The sequence below is a fragment of the Pogoniulus pusillus genome, chromosome 4 (genome assembly GCF_015220805.1).
Source record: "Pogoniulus pusillus isolate bPogPus1 chromosome 4, bPogPus1.pri, whole genome shotgun sequence".
Classification (NCBI taxonomy): domain Eukaryota; kingdom Metazoa; phylum Chordata; class Aves; order Piciformes; family Lybiidae; genus Pogoniulus; species Pogoniulus pusillus.
The window spans coordinates 48,797,514-48,816,360 of record NC_087267.1 but is presented as its reverse complement, the minus strand read 5'-3'; the positions used below and the strand labels follow the sequence as shown (position 1 = coordinate 48,816,360).

General features: G+C 48.2%; 2 protein-coding genes and 1 long non-coding RNA gene across 6 annotated transcripts in view; 2 read left to right on the top strand and 1 right to left on the bottom strand.

The window, feature by feature from the left end:
* The window catches only part of ARHGAP8 (Rho GTPase activating protein 8), a 76,858-nt gene extending 75,377 nt beyond the window's left edge, over positions 1-1,481 (top strand). For all 3 annotated transcript variants that reach the window (XM_064142847.1, XM_064142848.1, XM_064142846.1), the window contains one exon: positions 790-1,481. In XM_064142847.1, coding sequence (XP_063998917.1) covers positions 790-987 — 198 coding nt within the window. In that variant the 3' untranslated portion in view covers positions 988-1,481. The remainder of the gene's footprint in view (positions 1-789) is intronic.
* Positions 1,482-5,330: 3,849 nt separating this feature from the next.
* LOC135175032 (uncharacterized) overlaps positions 5,331-18,847 on the top strand; it is a 28,536-nt gene continuing 15,019 nt past the window's right edge. The window contains exons 1-6 of one of the 2 annotated variants that reach the window (XR_010302184.1): positions 5,331-5,656; positions 6,478-6,617; positions 8,504-8,618; positions 11,634-11,724; positions 12,220-12,295; positions 16,872-17,098. This is a non-coding gene — a long non-coding RNA (uncharacterized LOC135175032). The remainder of the gene's footprint in view (positions 5,657-6,477; positions 6,618-8,503; positions 8,619-11,633; positions 11,725-12,219; positions 12,296-16,871; positions 17,099-18,847) is intronic. The other variant, XR_010302185.1, reaches the window with a different exon arrangement.
* LOC135175026 (PHD finger protein 21B-like) overlaps positions 15,640-18,847 on the bottom strand; it is a 78,535-nt gene continuing 75,327 nt past the window's right edge. Inside the window, exon 12 of the mRNA XM_064142845.1 lies at positions 15,640-18,020. Coding sequence (XP_063998915.1) covers positions 17,796-18,020 — 225 coding nt within the window. The 3' untranslated portion in view covers positions 15,640-17,795. The remainder of the gene's footprint in view (positions 18,021-18,847) is intronic.

Genomic DNA, 18,847 nt, shown 5'->3' with positions numbered 1-18,847 from the left:
CAGAGTGACCTGGCCGCGGTAGTGTGTGACTGCATGGCCTTCCCATGACAGCCTGAGAATGACTGACTGAATTACCTCCATCGGGAGGAATCAACATTGCCATTGCTTTAGGTAACAGCCACCTAATGCAGGAGAGCAAAACATACACAAATTCCATACCAAGCTCACACAGTGGGGGAAAAATGTTTCTGCTGTGCAGTTCTGGACTTAGATCCCCAGACAGAAGTAGGTCACATCATCCTGGTACATTACAGATTTCAGTGCTGTGTGGTTTACCCACAGCCCATTTTCACCTCCATAGCTTCAGAGGGTCTGGGTAAACGTGGAAGTCAAGTCATGCATCAGTGGAAGAAACAGGAAAAAAACAACCCTTCTAAACCCTTGCAAACAACTTCAGAAGTTCTCGGGGTTTACAATGCAGAGAACTTAGGAACGAAGCAGATGGGGACAGCAGCTTGTTTGTGCTGTCCTCCTCTGCCCCCCAGCAGAGATAACAACAAGTTTCCAGATAGAAGGATGGAAAAGTATTCGTTTTTCTAGCGTAAGTGAACAATTCAGCCTTTTTGTTTGACTTCCCGGTGCTGTATCTTGTACTTCAGGGACACAGCCTCCAGTGGCCACGTAGCTCTAGGCTGCATAGGCAGCCCTGAGGCTGTTAAAGTAGCGATGTACCTGCGGTCAGGATCTACTCCCAGCACTGGTTCATCCTCAGTAGAGGATAGTGCCTTGTCTCTTGCTCTCTCGGGCACACATCTGCATGTACCTATTCATATATTTGTGTCTTCCCAGGTTTCACAGGAAAGCATATATAATAGAATGACAGCATCCAGCCTTGCCTGTGTCTTTGGTCTCAATTTGGTCTGGCCCTCCAAAGGAACAGCCTCGCTGAGTGCTCTGGTGCCTCTGAATCTCTTCACCGAGCTGCTGATAGATTTCTACACAAATATATTCCACTCCCGGACAATGCCTGGTGAGGTCTTACCTTAACACTTCCAGAAACGAAGATGGAGTGTGGCTGCCTGAGGGAAAGGTCTCTGTGCCTCAACTAGTGGCATCTCTATATTCAAGGTTCTCTCCTGTGAAGAAAACTTTTACTACAGAGTAAAGTTTCTATAGCTTTCCAAATACCAGATATGTTGGGAGACACACACTGCCCTTACCTGTTCTTAGCATATCAGGGAAAGTATGAACATGAACGTTCAACAACCAATAGGCCAAAGCCAGTCCTTTTTTCAGACTTGAGCATCTGCCAAAAACTGGTATGCCAAACCCCAAAATAATTCATGACACTACATGCCATTGTGCCTTGTCACTGGGCATCTGGAGGCCTTGCTGTGTGGCATTACTTTCTGCATGGGCAGAGCTGAGTTCTGGATCACTCCTGAATGTACACCTTGGGTTTGAGGTTTTTTAATTTTGCTTTATTTGAATACAAAAAAATCCCTACTCAGTTAATAAAGATGGAGTAAAATTTTAAGATACTTAAATTTCTAAACTATTTGTCCATATCCTTAAGTGTCTTGTTTCACAGAAGAAGGTGTGGGCAGCTGTGTCACGTCAGGTTTGCAGTTACCGTGGAGAACAAAGTGTTTCCTGGGTAGTGTGGATTGTGCAGACAGCTAATTGTGCTTGCAAACGTCTAATGCTTGCAGTTCAGCACTGCAGCTGCACCTGCAAAGTGCGTAGAACCTACTTTCTTCTTAAGAGTGCGAGTGGGGAGCAAGCATCTTCTCGGTTTTGTTCTCTAAATGCTTGGACTTCTAGGGCTGTGAGTGCATAACAGAATATAAACTAACTTTGAGGTAAGTACCTCTCGTGTTTGGGCTGCATGCAGTTTGAGTGAATAGAAGTCTGCTCTTCAGATCAGTTTCTCTAGAAAGCAGTAAGAGCAACAACTTGGATAATATACCTGGTATAATTTTTATACATAGAAAGTCTGTTATTAGTCCCATGAATAATTAGCCAACACAAAGGGAGAATTTTCAGTGTTTCCTTTCTAACTATGCTATTAATATTGCTTGCATCTGATAAACTCTAGCTGCTGTTTCATTGTTTAACATTGATTGGTGATGGAGTTGTGTAATGAAGCTGTCGTTATAGTTCCCTGCAAAGCAGAAGTGCAAATTAAGCTGTGATGAAAGGAAGGTAAGTGGCATTTTACCTAGTGCTCTGGCCTTCCCCTTCCTGTGGCAACAGCTAGCAAAACAGAGGGACTAGTTAGACTTCAACAAAGAGTAGTAATAGCCTCAGGAGGACAATTTAGGCATCCTCTCCCCTGCAAACACAGAGCCAGTAGGTTTATCCCGTAGGTGCCTTCCTCTTAGAGTGACAGCGCTCAGGAGGCTGTGGGACGCTGGATATGCCAGGCCTTCGTTTGCCCAGTAGGTGTCATCTGTAGCATTAGGCAATGATTAACAGTTGAAAAATACAGAGGCTTTAGGACAAAATACCTTAAGACCAACCTTTCATGCCACAGCTGTGTCTTTTCCCTGGTTCCTTTAGTGTCATAAAGGCAGCCTTTTGGCTTCTGAATATCTGTAAGTAATAACCACCTAGGAGTGCCATTTGGATACAGAATATTACATGATATGAAGAGAAAAATAACAACTATGAATGCTGGTTGCATTTCTGCAAAACGGGACTGCCAGACTCTCAGTGTGGTATTGCAACTCACCAGTTTTACATTAGTGTTACCAGTGACAGGGTTCTGGCCTTGTATTATGGAACTCAATCCAAATTACCCCTGGAACTGCGCAACTTGGCAAACATGATTCAGGCTCAGCACCCTGTTCTTACAGAGGGGAACTGTGCAGCAACTTGGCAACATGATTCAGGCTCAGCACCCTGTTCTTACAGAAGAGTGTGGAATTTTACCCCTGAAAAATTAACAAAACCTCAGTATTTTGCTGCTCTTTGACCCTGGTCGAAATACATACGCCTTAGTTTTACTGACTGTAGAATCAAGCACCTGGCATTAGAGCAGTCCTTTGGGATTAAATGCTGATAAGTCCTACTAAATGTTGGCTTTCTACTTTCCCAGGTCTTCTTCCAAAAATCCGTCAAATGCAACATCAAATGGCAAGCAGCCTTCAGGCCATACTGTAATGGCAGCGTGAGTAGTTTTAGCACTGTGAAATACCAGAGCCCTGTGGGGTAAAATCCTGAGTTCATAAGAGTCAGCTTTCCTCAAAAGGAGGGCAGGTACGTCATGGATTTACTTCTCCAACTCTTCCTAGATTGAGAGAGAGCAGGAATTCGGCTGCTGCTGAGGCAGTCTCGGGGCACAGCTGCCTCTGACCCCTTCACTTTGGAGAGTAAAAAGCACAAGCATCTCTTCAGCTGCTTTGCCTGCCTGTAGACAAACGAGAGGATAGCTAAAACTGGGCTCACTCTCTGGGTTTTGGTCACCTGCCAAACTGCAGTTCTTCCTTCTAGTGCTTTGTAAGCTGCCATTTCCCAGCGATTTCTAGATGTTTGCTCATCTCAGGGTGCCTGCATCCTCTAAAGAACGAGTAACATCTGCTGTCTGCCAGTGTAGGTAATTCGATGCTGCTTAAGAAAAGTAGAGGCTGTGATTGTGATCTCCATTAGTACTGATGTTAGCAGAGTAAGGCAGGGGGATGAGAGTCTCCTGCTCCCCTTTACCTTCTTGCAGCCCCAAGCTAAGACAGAAATAAGGTTGGTACTCATCTCCACCCCAGCCTTTCCCTGATGTGGGGAAGGAGCATTCCCAAATCAAAGGTACCTGGGTAGAAAAAACCTAGTGACAAGATCACAGCTCTGTCCCCACCACCCCAAAGGAACTGGTAAAATCCTCCAGCAGAAACCCCTGACCTCCGTCCTGAGTGCCAGACTTAACTATGACATTAAATCAGCTCTCATGAATTATTCAGAAGGGTTTGGAGTGAAATTCATGTTAGAGAAATATATGTTTCAAATTTCCTGACTCTGAGAGGAGTCCTGAAGGTGTCCCCTGCAGTTACTTTGATAACAGTTTCTCTTTACAAATGATAATTGCATGATTCGAGCTTTTGTACGATGTGGCCTTGTGAACTCTTCTCTCATATCAAAGAACAATTTTCAGATCATTTTCATAGCAAAAAGAAAGTGATTATGGAGATAATCTGTGGGAGACACATGCTGGATTTCAGTTTAAAACAATAAAATGCAGTCATGGAGTAAGAAACCAAGTGTTACCTAGCTGACAATATGGAAAGAATAAATTGCATAAGCATTTTAGTTTCTGAGCTGTTAGGAGTTGAAAACTGGTCCCAAGGTTAGTCTGATTGTCAGGATGCCTCTAGCAAGAAGCACCAAAGGGGGAAGGGAACCCCGAGCCTGCGAAGAAATGTAAGAAGATTGAACAGTGCCATTAGCCAAGGGAGGGCTCTAACCTCTTAAAAAAACTTCCATAAATGAGTTCCAGCTACGTGTGTCCAGATGATCTGCATGCTGCACTCTTTGAGCACCACCCACTGCAGAATCTCAGAGCCTTATAAACCTCATCCACTCGTGAAGAGACTAATAATAGAAGAAAGCAGATGTCTTGCTGACGTGTTCAGTGTGTGCTTACCTAGCAGGCTGAACCTTTCCTGTGTTTTATGGTAGTCACACACACCCTCCCTTCTTTCCCTGAATTAGTTTGTCTTCACAACCCTGGGCAATGTGGGTTTGCCAGCACTCCAGCTTGTCAAGTGACTGTGGGTTACTGCCAGCACTCTGTACTCTGTGAAGTGAGAAGCTCATGTTCAGTCAGAGCTTTACTGGCTCACCCCTGCACACACTCTGTTTATTTCTAACACATTTGTACCTAGAAAGAGGAGTCAGGAGCAAACCTTTCCCAGTGGAGAAATAGTCATTTTCACCATCTGAAGAGTTTGATTTTTGTCTTATCCATGCACATGCTGGAAATCCATTTCAGTATATTGCTCCTAATGTAGCAAAGGGTTCCAGTTGAGAGCAGTGAAGATTGTAGTGGGGTGCTGCAAACACTGTCTTCTCTCTTCCAGACTGGAAGGGCTGCCTTCACCCATGAGATTTCTTTGGGGCTGTGTTGGTGGTTTGGACAGTGGAAAAATGTAAGAGACTCAAGGAGGAAACTTTCAAGTACAACCAGGAAAAAAGCCCTTTTCTGCAGTGAACCTACCAGCACCTAAAACCAGCTACACAGCACTGTCACGCTGAGGAATAGAGTCTCAGTTTGCCTCTCGGAGCTGGAGATACACAAACACAATGGTACACAGATTCTCCTGTTCCTTCCTAACTGGGATGTGTTGCTCATAGTGCTAGGAAAGCCATGGTAACTGTGCAGAGATGACTGTAGCCCTTTTAGAATAGCTGGCAGAAGTTCAGCCTTAAGAATAATTAACTGATGGGAAAAACATTTCTGCTGAAACACATCAAATGAAAAATCCATACAAACGTTTTGTTAAAAAGCTTGGGTTTGATGCCACCCTTTCAGAAATTGTGAAGCTTTTCCAGATGCCTGCACACCTCTGAGCCACAGACCCCCAGGCTTACCCAGGGCCTGGGTCCTGCTCAGCTGGCCCCTGTAGTGCTCTGGAGTGGAGGTGAATGAGCTTTGCTGCTTCCCATCCACGGTTTCCTTAGCAATGGCATCGCCTTTCAACGTGCAGCGTTGCAATTATTGCCAGAGGTAAGCAGGGAATTCTGCTGGAGTTGGGGGAGATGACACACATAGCTGACTGATCATTAAAGCTGAGTTTTTTTCCGGGGCCCTGATTTCTCGGTGGTGCAATCATCGTGCAGTAACTGCTCTCCTGGCTGGCAGTCTGTCCCCAGAGCTCGCGCTTGTCATTCACGGGGATAGGCCTTGTGCCTGGAGTTGGGAGCAGCTGGTCTAATGCCTGGCTCAGATGCTTGAGGGGCAAAACTACAGGCTGTAAACCTGGAAATGTGCTTCTCTGAAACACAGCTGAGTCTGCTACCTGCGTCCTTTTCTTTGCTCTTTAAAAAAACAAACGACTCATTTAGGCTACTGCTGGCCTGGATGCTAATGAGACATCCTCAAACCTAATATGAAAGCAGGGTTTCTATAATTTGTAGTTTTTCTCTGTTATGTGGACTATGTTCCCTAGTACTGAATTACATTCTTGGATTATTTCTGCACTTGAACTTTTAATTGTTGACAAAAGCAGTTTACAGCCCCTTACTCTCCTGCCATGGAAACTATTCTCTTAATTAATGGGACAATAAAAAGCAACTGTAAAGTGCACCAAAGTGGATAATCTGTAGTGCCCGAACTGGATCTCTGCAGCACTCATGGAAGAGTCTTCCAGTGGGTGGATTTTTAAGACTTCACCCAAGAATTTTGTGACCCAAAGCTCTAAAATTAGAAGGGCTGTAGAGAGTTACTTAGTTTTTGTGTTTCAAAAGCTTCCGAGCAAAGTTTGCACCCTGCTTCATCTGCCCATGTTGTCCTTGTTTTTAACTTCTTTATTTCCCCCCCCTTCAAAGCTTTACCATCTGCCTATTGCCATCTACATCCTTCTGTGCTCTGACCACAGTCTGTATGAAGTCTGCGTGTGCCCTCCACTGCATGGGAATGGTCCAAGCCTCTCGTGGCACTTGCGCAGCTGCATGAACTGGATGAGACAGTAAGAAGTTTGATTCTGCTGGCAATTTTCAGGTTACAGTGTCTAAGTTGCTCAAACCTTGTTTTCCTCATCTTTGAAGCAGAAAGATGAGTAACTAGATAGAGCTTTTATAAGTAATATGCCAGCACTTATGATGGGGGGGCAAAGAAGTTAGGAAGATCATAAGATCATAGAATGTCAGGGACTGGAAGGGACCTCAAAAGCTCATCTGGTCCAGCCCCCCTGCAGGGTCACCCAGAGCAGATCACACTGGAACCCCGTCCAGACAGTACTGGAATATCTCCAGAGAGGAAGACTTCACAACCTCCTTGGACAGCCTGTACCAGTGCTGTCACCCTCACAGGAAAAAAATACTTCCTTAGGTTCACATGGAATCTCTATGCCTCAACTTCTACCCATTGCCCCTTCTCCTGTCACTGGGCATGACTAAGAAGAGACTGGCTCCATTCTGGTACTCACCAGGAGAGCCAGTGGCATCCTGGCCTGGCTCAGGAGCAGTGTGGGCAGCAGGACAAGGGAGGTTCTTCTGCCTCTGTGCTCAGCACTGCTCAGGCCACACCTTGAGTGCTGTGTCCAGTTCTGGGCTTCTCCATTGCAGAGAGATGTTGAGGTGCTGGAAGGTGTCCAGAGAAGGGCAGCAAGGCTGGGGAGGAGCCTGGAGGAGAGACTGAGGGAGCTGGGGGTGTGCAGCCTGCAGAAGAGGAGGCTCAGGGCAGAGCTGATTGCTGCCTGCAGCTGCCTGCAGGGAGGCTGTAGCCAGGTGGGGTTGGGCTCTGCTGCCAGGCAAGCAGCAACAGATGAAGGGGACACAGCCTCAAGCTGTGCCAGGACAGGTTCAGGCTGGATGTTAGGAGGAAGTTGTTGGCAGAGAGAGTGATTGGCATTGGAATGGGCTGCCCAGGGAGGTGGTGGAGTTGCTGTGCCTGGAGGTGTTGCAGCCAAGCCTGGCTGGGGCACTTAGTGCCATGGTCTGGTTGATTGGCTATGGCTGGCTGCTAGGTTGGGCTGGATGAGCTTGGAGGCCTCTTCCAACCTGGTTGATTCTATGAAAATCATTCTGAACTTGTTTAAATATCACTATAAGACTGAGTGTCTAGACAAGTCCAGGTATCAGGGGAAAATGTCCCAAATTCAGGGTGTCCTCTCCAGGGTGTCCTGCTCCCAGATGGTCCTTGCAATATCATTTCGAGTAGGCTAATTACGTGTGTCACTCTTTTTTGACTGAGGAAAGCAATTTGATGACCAGACAAAAGAAAACCAGGCACACCACCTCATGTGAAAGCCCAGCAGTTTCCAATTCCTGGAGAAGGAGAAGGGCTGACACAGGCTGAGCACCGCAGGAGTGGGTGCCCAGTCCATGGCACACTGGGCCTGGGGCCACATTTTGCCCATAAATCTCCTGAACCCACTCCTGCTTGATGCAGAGCCCAGAAGGGAAGGCTTATGCTAACATTTTGCCAGCACAGAAAGAAACGTTTCTGTTACTTGGTAATACTTCATCTTGCCAGACGGTGGAGCCTCGGTGCGTCTGTGCAGGGGTTCATTGATGTTTGCCCTTGTGGAGTGCTGACCTGGTCCTGGAAGGCCTTGCCTAGCTCTGCAGTGCTTTCAGATTTTACTGGGTGGTTTTGCCAGAGCAAAACCTGCTGCTGCTTTTCCACTGCAGCCCTCTGGTTTTGAAGGCAAAGGCAAATTTGTGGAGTAAATGCAAATCGGGAACTGCAGAGTTGAGACCCCTGGAGGCAGTGACATCTGCCTGTCTTTGATAAGAATTTCTGAGAGTGAGAGTAAAGCACTTAGACTGAAATTAAAAGCTTTGATCCTTTTTTTGTTTCATTATTGTTTCATGTCTGAGGCCCTTACATGTGCCTTTTAATTCCTGTTAGGCTGTGACGTTTGGTTATTGCTCCAGCAGGACGTGGGCAGGGCAAGGAAGCTGCAGCCACCTGGCAGGTGATGGGTATGGCCAGGACTCGCCTCCCAGCTCGGGTCTGAGTCAGGGTAAGTGGAGAACATCACAGACACACAGGCAGAGCAGCACTGCATCCAAAAAGTGCTACTCTGGCCCACTGCTTTTGGTAACTTTATATGAGGTAGCCCCACAGCAGCCCCAAATGCCCTGGGCACAGGGCAGAGGTGGTAGAATCACAGAATTGTTTAGATTGGAAAAGACCTCAAAAGGAAAAAGAGTTCAAAAGAACCATGAGCAGCAGACTGGGAGAGGTGATTCTGCCATTGTACTCTGGTAGGACCTCACTCAGCGTGCTGCCTCCAGCTCTGGTGCCCTCAACACAAGAAGGACTTGGAGCTGATGGAGCAGGTCCAGAGGAGGACTGTGAAAATGATCAAAGGGCTGTGTCTTAATGAGGGCAGGCTGAGGGAGCTGGGGTTGTTCAGGAGGACTCTGGGGAGACCTAATAGCAGCCTTCCAGTACCTGAAGGGGGTCTGCAGGAAGGCTGCAGAGGGACTGTTTGCAAAGGCCTGCAGTGATAGGATGAAGGGCAATGGTTTTTAAATCACAGGAGAGCAGATTTAGGTTTGACATTAGGAGGAAGCTCTTTACTATGAGGGTAGCAGAACACTGGAACAGGTTGTCCAGAGAGGTAGCTGAGGCTCCCATTCAAGGTCAGGCTCGACAGGGCTCTGGGCAACCTGATCTAGTGGAAGATGTCCCAGCTTACTTCATGGCCGTTAGACTGCATGACCCAAGGTCATCAAGTCCAAGGAACACTGCCAAGTCCACCTCTAAACCACGTCCCTAAGCACCACAACCACACATCCTTTAAATGCCTCCAGGGATGGTGGTTCAGCCACTTCCCTGGGCAGCCTGTGCCCGTGCTTGGTAAGTCATTGGTAAAGATTTGTCCTAATGTTCAATGTAAACATTGCCCGAGGCCCTGAAAAGACTGACAGGTCACTAGAGCCTCCTTTCGGGTAGAGCCCTCAGCTTCCTTTTCTTCAGGCTAAACAACCCCAGTGTGCTCAGCCACTCCTCCTGAGAGTGGCTTTCTGGGTAAAAGCACAAAACTCTCCTGTAGTGCTTTCATGTAAGAAGGCAACCAGGGGTAAGAATTTTGGTGTTCCTGCGTCCTTGCCTGTAGCTGTTTTGGGGGGCGGATGGGGAGAAGCAGGATGTGTGTTGTTGAGCTATTGTAGAGCAGTTGCTGTTTGCAGTTCATAGGATCATCATAGGCTCACAGGATGTTATGGGTTGGAAGGAACCCAAAGAGATCATCCAGTCCAACCCCCCTGCCAGAGCAGGACAATCCTATCTAACACAGATCACAGAGGAACACATCCAGACAGGCCCTGAAAGTCTCCAGAGCAGGAGACTTCACGACCTCCCTGGGGGCCTGTTCCAGTGCTCTGGGACCCTTACAGTAAAGAAATTCCCTCTTGTGTTGAGTGTTGAGGCAGAACCTCTTTTGCTGCAACTTACTCCCATTGCTCCTTGTCCTGTCCCAGTGAGCAGAGCCTGTCCCCCCCCTCCTGGCAGCCCTCAGATACTTATAAACATTTATCAAATGCCCTCCAAGTATTCTTTTCTCCAGACTGGAAAAACCCAGGTCCTTCAGCCTCTCCTCATCAGCCATGCCCTCCAGTCCCCTCATCATCCTCATTGCCCTCCGCTTTACCCTCTCCAAGATCCCTGTCCCTCTTCAACTGGTGAGCCCAACACTGAACACAGTATCCAAGATGAGGTCTCACCAGGGCAGAGTAGAGGGGGAGGAGAACCTCCCTTGATCTGCTGGACACACTCTTCCTAATACACCCCAGGATCCCCTTGGCCTTCTTGGTCACAAGGGCACATTGCTGTGCCATGGTTAACTTGTTAGCCACCAGCACCCCCAGGCCCCTCTCCACAGGGCTGCTCTCCAGCAGTCACCTCCCAGGCTGTACTGGTGCAGTTTATTATTTCTCCCCAGGTGCAGGACTCTGCTTTTGTCCTTGTTGAACTTCATCTGGCTCCTCTGTGCCCAGCTCTCCAGTCTGTCCAGGTCTCACTGGATGGCTGCACAGCCTGCAGCTCTATCAGCCAAGCCTCCCAGCTTGGTGTTGTCAGCAACCTTGCTGAGCAGACACTCTCTGCCCTCATCAATGCCTGCAGAGTCTGCATTGAAGACAGTTGTGCTTAAGTCACCAGGCTGGTGGTTGTGATACTTGCAAGCCGTTTCCACAGGCTCCTAGCAAAATCCAGAACTGTTTCTGAAAGAGATGAAGGAGTTTGATGGAAGATGGCAGTGCAGTGCAGGGAGGGGTCCCAGGGTCCCCTAAGGAAATACAGCACCCAGACTCATCCCAGCACGTTGTGATCATGTTACTCTATTCCGTTTCCCAGCCAGGGCCTGTTTGCTATCGCTCTCTGTCCCTCCCTTCACTCCTGCCCGGGCAGTGTCCCTCCTCACCTCATGGTCAGTGTGTGGGAGATGGCGTCTGGCTGACAGGAAATTCTCAGCTGCCTCCTGCAGCCTGCTGAGGCTTTGTAGACCTAAGCTGGGCAGGGCAGCTCTGGGCTGCTCTCAGGCCTGCCCGGCGTGGAAGGGAGGGTTCTAGATGGTTCTAGCCTGACAGACATGGCTTAGCTGGTGGATGTATCCATTCTACCTGATTGCCTTTTGCATACATGCATTAGTAAATAGAATGTCCCCTTAAACTCCCAATCACTGTGCAGTTTTCGTTCCCACTCTCTAAAAGGAGTGAGAGTCACTCCTGTTGTCCAGTGCTGGGCTGCTCCTGGCCTCAAACTACAACAGAATGGGACCCAGGAAGGTGTTGTGGTGACCCAGGTGGCACCCTTGAATGAAGGGAACTATGTCAGCAGGACCTGGATTATTTGTTGTAGTCATGACGCAATGAGGAAGCTAAGAAGGTAGCACAAGTGGCTCAGGCTGCTTTTTCTGATGCAGTTACCAACTGTGAGACGTGTTCTGAGTTGTGCAGGTGCAGGGTTACTTGTTTCTCAGTTGGCTGCTTTGTGCTTTTATTTCTAATGCTATCCCTTCTTACTCTGGGAGTTTGACTGAGAGAAAGTGATGATGTGGCCACGGAGGACCAAAGCAGAAGTGGCCCCCAAGAAGCAAAGACAGAGCCCTGGAAAGTGCTGCTGTGAGTGGACATGAAAGCCCATGGGGGTCAGGGGTGCATGTGTCTGGGCCCACAACCACTTCTTTTTCAGCAGCTGCAGCTTAAGCCACAGCCCTGGGTCTCAATAACGTAGAGCACATGGGCAGCAGGACAAAGAAGTGCCCTGGATGATGTGGAGAGAGGACTCTGGGGTTGCTTAAAGCTCTCCTAACTCCTCTCATACTTGGCCTGTACTTGGCTGCCAAGGGAGGAGTGCTGCCCAGCACCTGTCACTCACAGGCTGGGAGATTTGCTCACCCGTGTGCAGGGAGACGAAGTCCCTTCTGGGGGGCTGTGTGCACCTCTTGCTCTCCCTTGTGCTGCTGTAGCAAACCTCCCCACTTTGGAAAATGAGGAGCGTGTGGCAAGAGGGAGGATGATGTGATTTGGGAAGATGTAATGGGCTTGCTCCTGAAATGATTGTTTCAAGCCTGCTCAAGCAGGAAATAATGAACCTGGCGTCACTCTCATTTTCAGGGCAGTGCCTTAGCCATGATTCTCTTGCGGCACCCTGGGCTCTCCTTACATTTCCCTTCAGCAACTTGAGAGGGAGGTAAGCATGTGGGAGTCGAAGAGTGCAATGAGCGAGCCAGACCACCCGCCCGTGGGGCCGGCCCATCTCCCCAGCAGGTGATGGAGAGCCGCAATCACAGCCCCACTCCTGCTCTGCAGTCTAGCCACAACCGTAGCGGGGGGCAGGAGGCTCCATGATCACCGACAGAGCGCCGTGTCCACGTGGAGCAGACAAAGCACCAGCGCTGGGGTGTTTGCAGCCAGGTTTACAGGTCATGGACTGGAAGATTGCTTTGTCAGCAGCAACTGGGCTGCCGGTCAGCTGTGTCTCCAGCACAAGACTGCTTATTGCTGCCTCTGAAACCCGAAGATGACGTGCAAAGCAAATTAAAATTCCTGTGGTAACTGTTTAATGAGCAAGGCTGATGATCAGATGCTGGAGTGTAGCCCTTAGCACAGAAGTCATCTGCAATCCACCACTACCAGTGCAAACAGCAACTTCAAAGAGCAGCAGCATGATGTTTTTTTTCCCCTCCCCTCTCTCTGGCTAGAATCTCTATGTGCATGTGTATGCTTTGTAGATTTCTCCTGACAGTGTAAAGTTTTGTTTGCCTTTTTAAGGGAGAGGGAAAAACATCCTTTTTCTTTAATGGTTTTCACCATGGTGAACTTAAAAGTAGCTTACAGTAGTTTGGCATGTTCTGTTTGCACCAGTCGCTCACTAGTGATTGCTCTCAGAAGCCAAGCTTCATTTTCTAAGCAAAATAAGCTGCAGCTGGCAAAAGCTGATGCAAGTGTGCAGATCTTCATCTGATGTGGCTTTGCCACTCATTTCAGTGTAATGTCTCTTTTCAACTAGAGAGGACCTACAGAACACAGAACAAGAAGTACACGCCAGTTTATAATGAACTCTAAAACTGTAACTGTTCCTAATCGGCTACCAAGCTTCTAGGAAAGCAGTGTGCAACGAGCATTCTGTGTGCAGAGCAAGCTCCTGGTACAGCTGCTGCAGAGCTTGTCTGTGAGAGATGCTTCTAGCTGGACTGATACCACATTGAAAGCCATCACACAAAGATCGCTGCCAACCATCACAAACCAAGTGTTTAAAGATTTCAGGGGCCTTTGCTTTGCTTCTTGTATTTTCAGCCTTTAGGACACAGTAGATCACTTGTGGCTTCTCCTCAGAGTATGAAGCCCCAAACACAAATAAGCTATGCCAGTAGTCCTCGTTCTGCTCACTGGGAAGGACTGGCACTGCTCTGTGTTGGTTCCCAACAGACAGAAGAGTTTCTTTTCTTCTCCTTTCTGAGGAAGGAGAAGCAGCAAGAGAAGGGACAGCAGCAACATTCCATCTGAAGAGGTGCAAATATAAAACTGGGAGTCATGGAGACAACACATTTCATTGAGATGGCTGTTTGCAGTGAGCTCCTCTGCCAGATAGTAATGGCAGGTGGAAAGGTTCTACACCCAGAAAACAGACTGCCACGTTAAAAGAGAGAGCTCTGAAGCTGTGAAGACTGGCACAGCTGTAAAAATAACTTTTGCTTGGGAAGGGAGTCTGAGAAGCCCACAGCTGCCAGTTCTTTCCAAAGACAATGCCTGGTGTCACAGCAAGAACACAAAGGCTACCCTGGCCCCAGCAAAACCTTAATTTCAATTGCTAGCAAAGATGAAAGGCTGGTGTAAGCCTGCGCTCCCGTGCAGCCACATGAATTATTAAGGCAACATGCAGAGCTCTGTAATTGGCTCCTGTCTGGTAACACAGTGCTGAGTTTATAGGTTAGGCTGGTGGCAGAAGGGTGCTGATGATTATGTAAAAGCTATGTGTTTGTTGGTTTGGGGGAGAAGTGTCTTCTGAAAAGGGAAGCAATGTTAGGTGAAATCAGGGTGCCCTTCCTACAAAAGAGGTCAGGAGGGAGGAGGGGGAAGCAGAGATGCAGTGCTGGGCTCCCCTTGCTCACTGCAGCCTGAAGTGAAATCGTGACACTGCCAGGAACTGAAAACCAGGCAGCTCTTGCCCCTCCAGACAAACTAACAAAAAAAAAAATAGCTTTTCCTCCTACCCTTGACAAAACCAAACCACAAACCACTGCTTCTGCTCTGCATAAGCCTTAGCTGCTGTAGGTCTGATGTAGCTGCAGCATTACCTGGCTTTCATGTGTTATTTGGAGCATTCTGTCCCCCCCACCAGCCTGAACCCAAACTCCTGCCAGTGACCCCTCTGTAGTTCTGTACGTTCCCAAGGTGATTGACAAACGACACAGTTTGTCAATGGCCCTGCCACACAGTACAAGACCAGCTGGATCTGCAGCTCTGAGAGCAGAGACCACAAGCTCTGTCAGCAGCTTGGCTGGCTGACTGTGGGAATCTTCTTCTGTCTTGGATCCCTCAGCTTGTTCTGAACTGACTCAGTTCATCTGTTACAGAATGGTAGGGGCTGGAAGGGCTCTCTGGAGGTCACCTAGTCCAACCCCACTGTCAATGCAAGTTGGCCTAGGACAGGCTGCATGGCAAAGCGTCCAAGCAAGTTTTGGAAGGCTCTAGGGAAAGACTCCACAACCACTCAGTGCAGCCTGGCCCAGTGCTCTATCACCCTCAAATGAGTTTTTCCTTCAGCTCACATGAAACCTCCAGTTCTGTAGCTCACATGTGTTGCCCCTTGTGCTAGCACTGGGTACTGCTGAGAAGAGCCCAGCGCCATTATCTCTATCGCCTTACTTCAGGTATTTATAGACATTTGTGAGATCGCCTCTCACGGCTCTCTTTTCTGGGCTAAAGAGCCTCAGGTGTCTTAGCCTCTCCTTGCTCCAGTCCCCTATCATCTTTGTGGGCCTCCATTGCACTCTCTATGGTAGTTCCCTGTCCCTCTTGAACTGGATAGCCCAGGACTGGACACAGTGCTTCAGGTGCAGCCTCACCAGGACGGAGCAGAGGGGAAGGATAATCTTCCATGACCTGCCGGACACGTTCTTCTTAATGCATCCCATTTGGGCCAAGCTCATTGCAGTGTCTGATTCCTGGTGAAAACGTCAAAAGATGCAGGAGAAAGAGGGAGAGCTCTGTGGTACCATCAACACCACTGCATACAGCTCTGGGGAAGGGTGGGACAGGGAATTATACCAAGAAGTGGGAAGCCAAGAAAGGGGGAGCCACGATAGCCTCAAGGAAGAGCGCATCTTCCTGGAAGAAGGAAAGCAGAAAGTGTTGCAGTCATCCTGGCACCGTTTAGATCTGAGAACTGGAGACAGCAGTGGAGAAATCAAGCAGCAATCACTTTTTCCCCACCATGCCAGAGTCTCACTAGAGAGGGGGAGCACAGCACAGGGCCTGGTCAGGCCACGGCATATTCCCTCAGCAGCAGATATCACGGCAAGGCCACCACCATTAAATTGTCAATCGAGTTTAATGCTTCATAAGTAAAACTACATTGGCATATTTAAGACAAACACTTTTTTTCTCTATGCACACTATCCACTGGACAGTCCCCTTTTCAAAATAACTACTTTTAACAGTCCAAGACACTTCAGAAATTCTTCACATATTCAACCTCCCACACTGTGGTGTGTTCTTTTTTTCCTTTTAAATTCATCTGAGAAGAAAAAAAGAAAAAGAAAAAATGAAGTCCTCAATTAACCCTGAAAACATCTACATTGCAAGCCGTGTCAGAATGCTTCACCGGCATACAGTCACCAACGCATAACAATTGTGTCTTGCTTTAGTTCACTTTGTTCATCGATAGAAGAATATAAAAACTCTTGTTCAGCTGAGTGTTGTGTACTAAAATAGCTCTGTAAAGTACTGCACAGTTTCTCCCGGAGCTGTGACATGGTTGAAGGGACCACGTGCTGCTGCTGCTGCTGGAGGCAGGCTGGTCCCTCGCTTGCTGTCGGGGTTTGGTTTGGTTCGGTTCGTTTGATCATTTACAAAAGGAATGGTACTCGGCACCACGCCATAGGCTGACGGGAGAGGGACTCCTTGGTCTCCTGCTCTGGTGGCTCCCTGCTGCCCCTAAGTATCTCTTGTGCTAGTGACGGACAACTCAGAGAAGCCAGAGACGATGGCACTAGGGGTGAGTGTGCGTGTGAGGTGCTGAGCATCGCTGGCTTGGCCATCGCTACCTTCCCAGGCAGGTCGCAGGGTAACAAGGTGGGGCTGTGGCCTATGGGGTGGGGGGGAGCCAGGTGGACCCTTGCAGTATCAGGAAGACTTAGCGAAGTGAAACAAGCAGGGGCACTGGGATTGTTCTCAGGCTAATGCTAAACACTTCCCAAATGTACTAAGATACAACAAAATGGTAAAAAGGAATCTGGTTTCCCAAAAAAGAGCCCCAGGAAACCCTTTGTATTGTCTGTGGCCTGTCCCCCACGAGTCTTGAAAGTGTCCAGCAGGAGAGACAACCTCTTGAGGTTTTGTATTTTTTTCCTGTACCACTTCAGCAGATGTTTCTGCAAGCAAAAGAGATGATGATGATAACAGGAAAAGAATCACATGACAGACTTTCAACAATAAAAACCGCAGTACAAAAGTGTAAAGTTCTCTCCTTTTTTTGGCATATTATCTGTACTGGCAAGAAACAAAACCCAGAATATTTATTTACTTTTTCTTTTCTTTCCTAGGAAACAAAAACAACCTTCAAAAACTAACAGAAAACCAAAACAAACCAAAGCAAAAAGACAGCCCCGGAGTAATCTCTCTTTAGAGAACTCGAAACTCAACCTGCTGAAGATATCCACTGTCATGGGTTAATGCCAAGTCCTGCACCAAACTGCGCGAGAAAGACACCGAGAGCAAAACAAGTGAAAAGGCCCTGCGAGGAAGGAAGCAGCTGCACAGTCATACTTTGGTGAGTACTTGGGACCGCATACACAGAAGCATTGGCGTGGGAATACTTCAGTATCTGACTAGAAATGCTTCATACAGGTTCTGTGTTTAAATAGCTGCAATTCTCAACTCTCATCACACTGGGAAAAGAAAAAAGAAAAGCTCTTTTACTTCAAGGCTCTGTGAGTGTCTGTGACACTGTTCTTGTCAGAACAGCCCCATCTCCAGGTCACCTGAATCAACAGGGCCGGCCTTCTTCCTCCAGTAAGAATTCCTTTCTAGTCCTAAGTAGTTCCCGGTTATCTCACCAGTTCCCTCTCACACATAGCTTTCAGCCCAACTACTTCTCTACTAGCTCACTAAACTCTTTGCATTGAACGTTTTCGCCTTAAAGCAGCACTGCAAAGCTGTCTGCTCCCCACAAAAGGCTGTTCCGCTCCCTGTCAGCCGTTCTTGTCCTGGGCATTCTCAGTCGTCAGTACATTAAGGCCAACATAACAAAACAAATCTCATAAGCACTGAAGGTCTTGGCAAGTACAAAACCGCAGCACAAGCCCCGCTCCGTGGGAACCTGCTGCCACAGTGACCTACAAACTGGACCGATTGGTTTGCAAGTTTCTATGCTCCTTCCTTCTCTCCTTTGTTTCAGGTTAATCTCTCCTCTGCGCTTGTGTGTAAAGTTTCTTCCCCACTCCTTCGTTCTCAGGCAGCTGCTGCTGTCAGTTGTTTCCCTGCGATTGCTGCAAGGCTTTGTGCATGGCAGCAGAGGCAGGAGAGGGTTTGATCCAGGGGACAGTTAGCAGGGAGGAGGTGGTGGTGGTCGTCATGGTAACCTGAATCATCTGCTCGCTTTGTATCAGTCTAATGAGGGTTTTGAGACGTTCCAGTGATGACTGAGTCCCTTTCTGCTGGGCCAACAGGCTGGTTTTTAGCTCTAAGCATTTCTGTCAAATAAAGAGAAGGGGAGAGAGCAGACTGAGAATACATTCAAATTGGTGTCAAACACATCTTGAAACATCCTTTTGTGTCTTGAGTGAACGTCCTGCTCAAATGAAGTATATCCTCCTTTGGGCATAGCAAAACCACAGCTTAATGAATGGAATAATCACTAGTGCTGCATACACTGCAGCAGCTGTCTAAGGTAACAATAGTCATACCAGGCCAAATGTGCCAGGAAGATGGAGCCAGGCTCTTCTTGGTGATGCCTGATGACAGGAGAAGGGGCAGTGGTGGAAGCTGAGGCATAGGAAGTTTCATGTAAATGTGAGGAGGAATTTTTTTCCCTGTGAGGGTGACAGAATCCTGGGACAGGCTGCCGAGGGTGTTGTGGAGTCTCCCTCTCTGGAGATACTCAGAACCTACCTGGATGTGTTCCTGTGTGATCTGGTATAGTTGATCCCTCTGTCAGGGGGGTTGGACTGGATGAGCTTTGGAGGGCCCCCTCTGGCCCCCGACATTCTGTGACTCTGTGCAGGGCAGGCATGCCTTCTACATGCCAAAGAGAGGTTACTGGCATGGGACTGCAATAGCTGTGTTACTGGGAAGCCCGCAAGGCATTGCTGACCCCTCTAGTGCCTACTGAAAAGGCATTGCTATGCACCACTGCATCACCATGATGCATTTTGTGTGTGCCACAGGTTTCAGGGACTCAGCACTGTGAAGATGGTCTCTCTGGTCATGATGTCACTATTGCTCTGACAGAGCTCTTGACCTCAGACACCATTCTTGTACCACTGCGGTCACGAGGAAGCCTTTTTCCTGTCAGATGTCC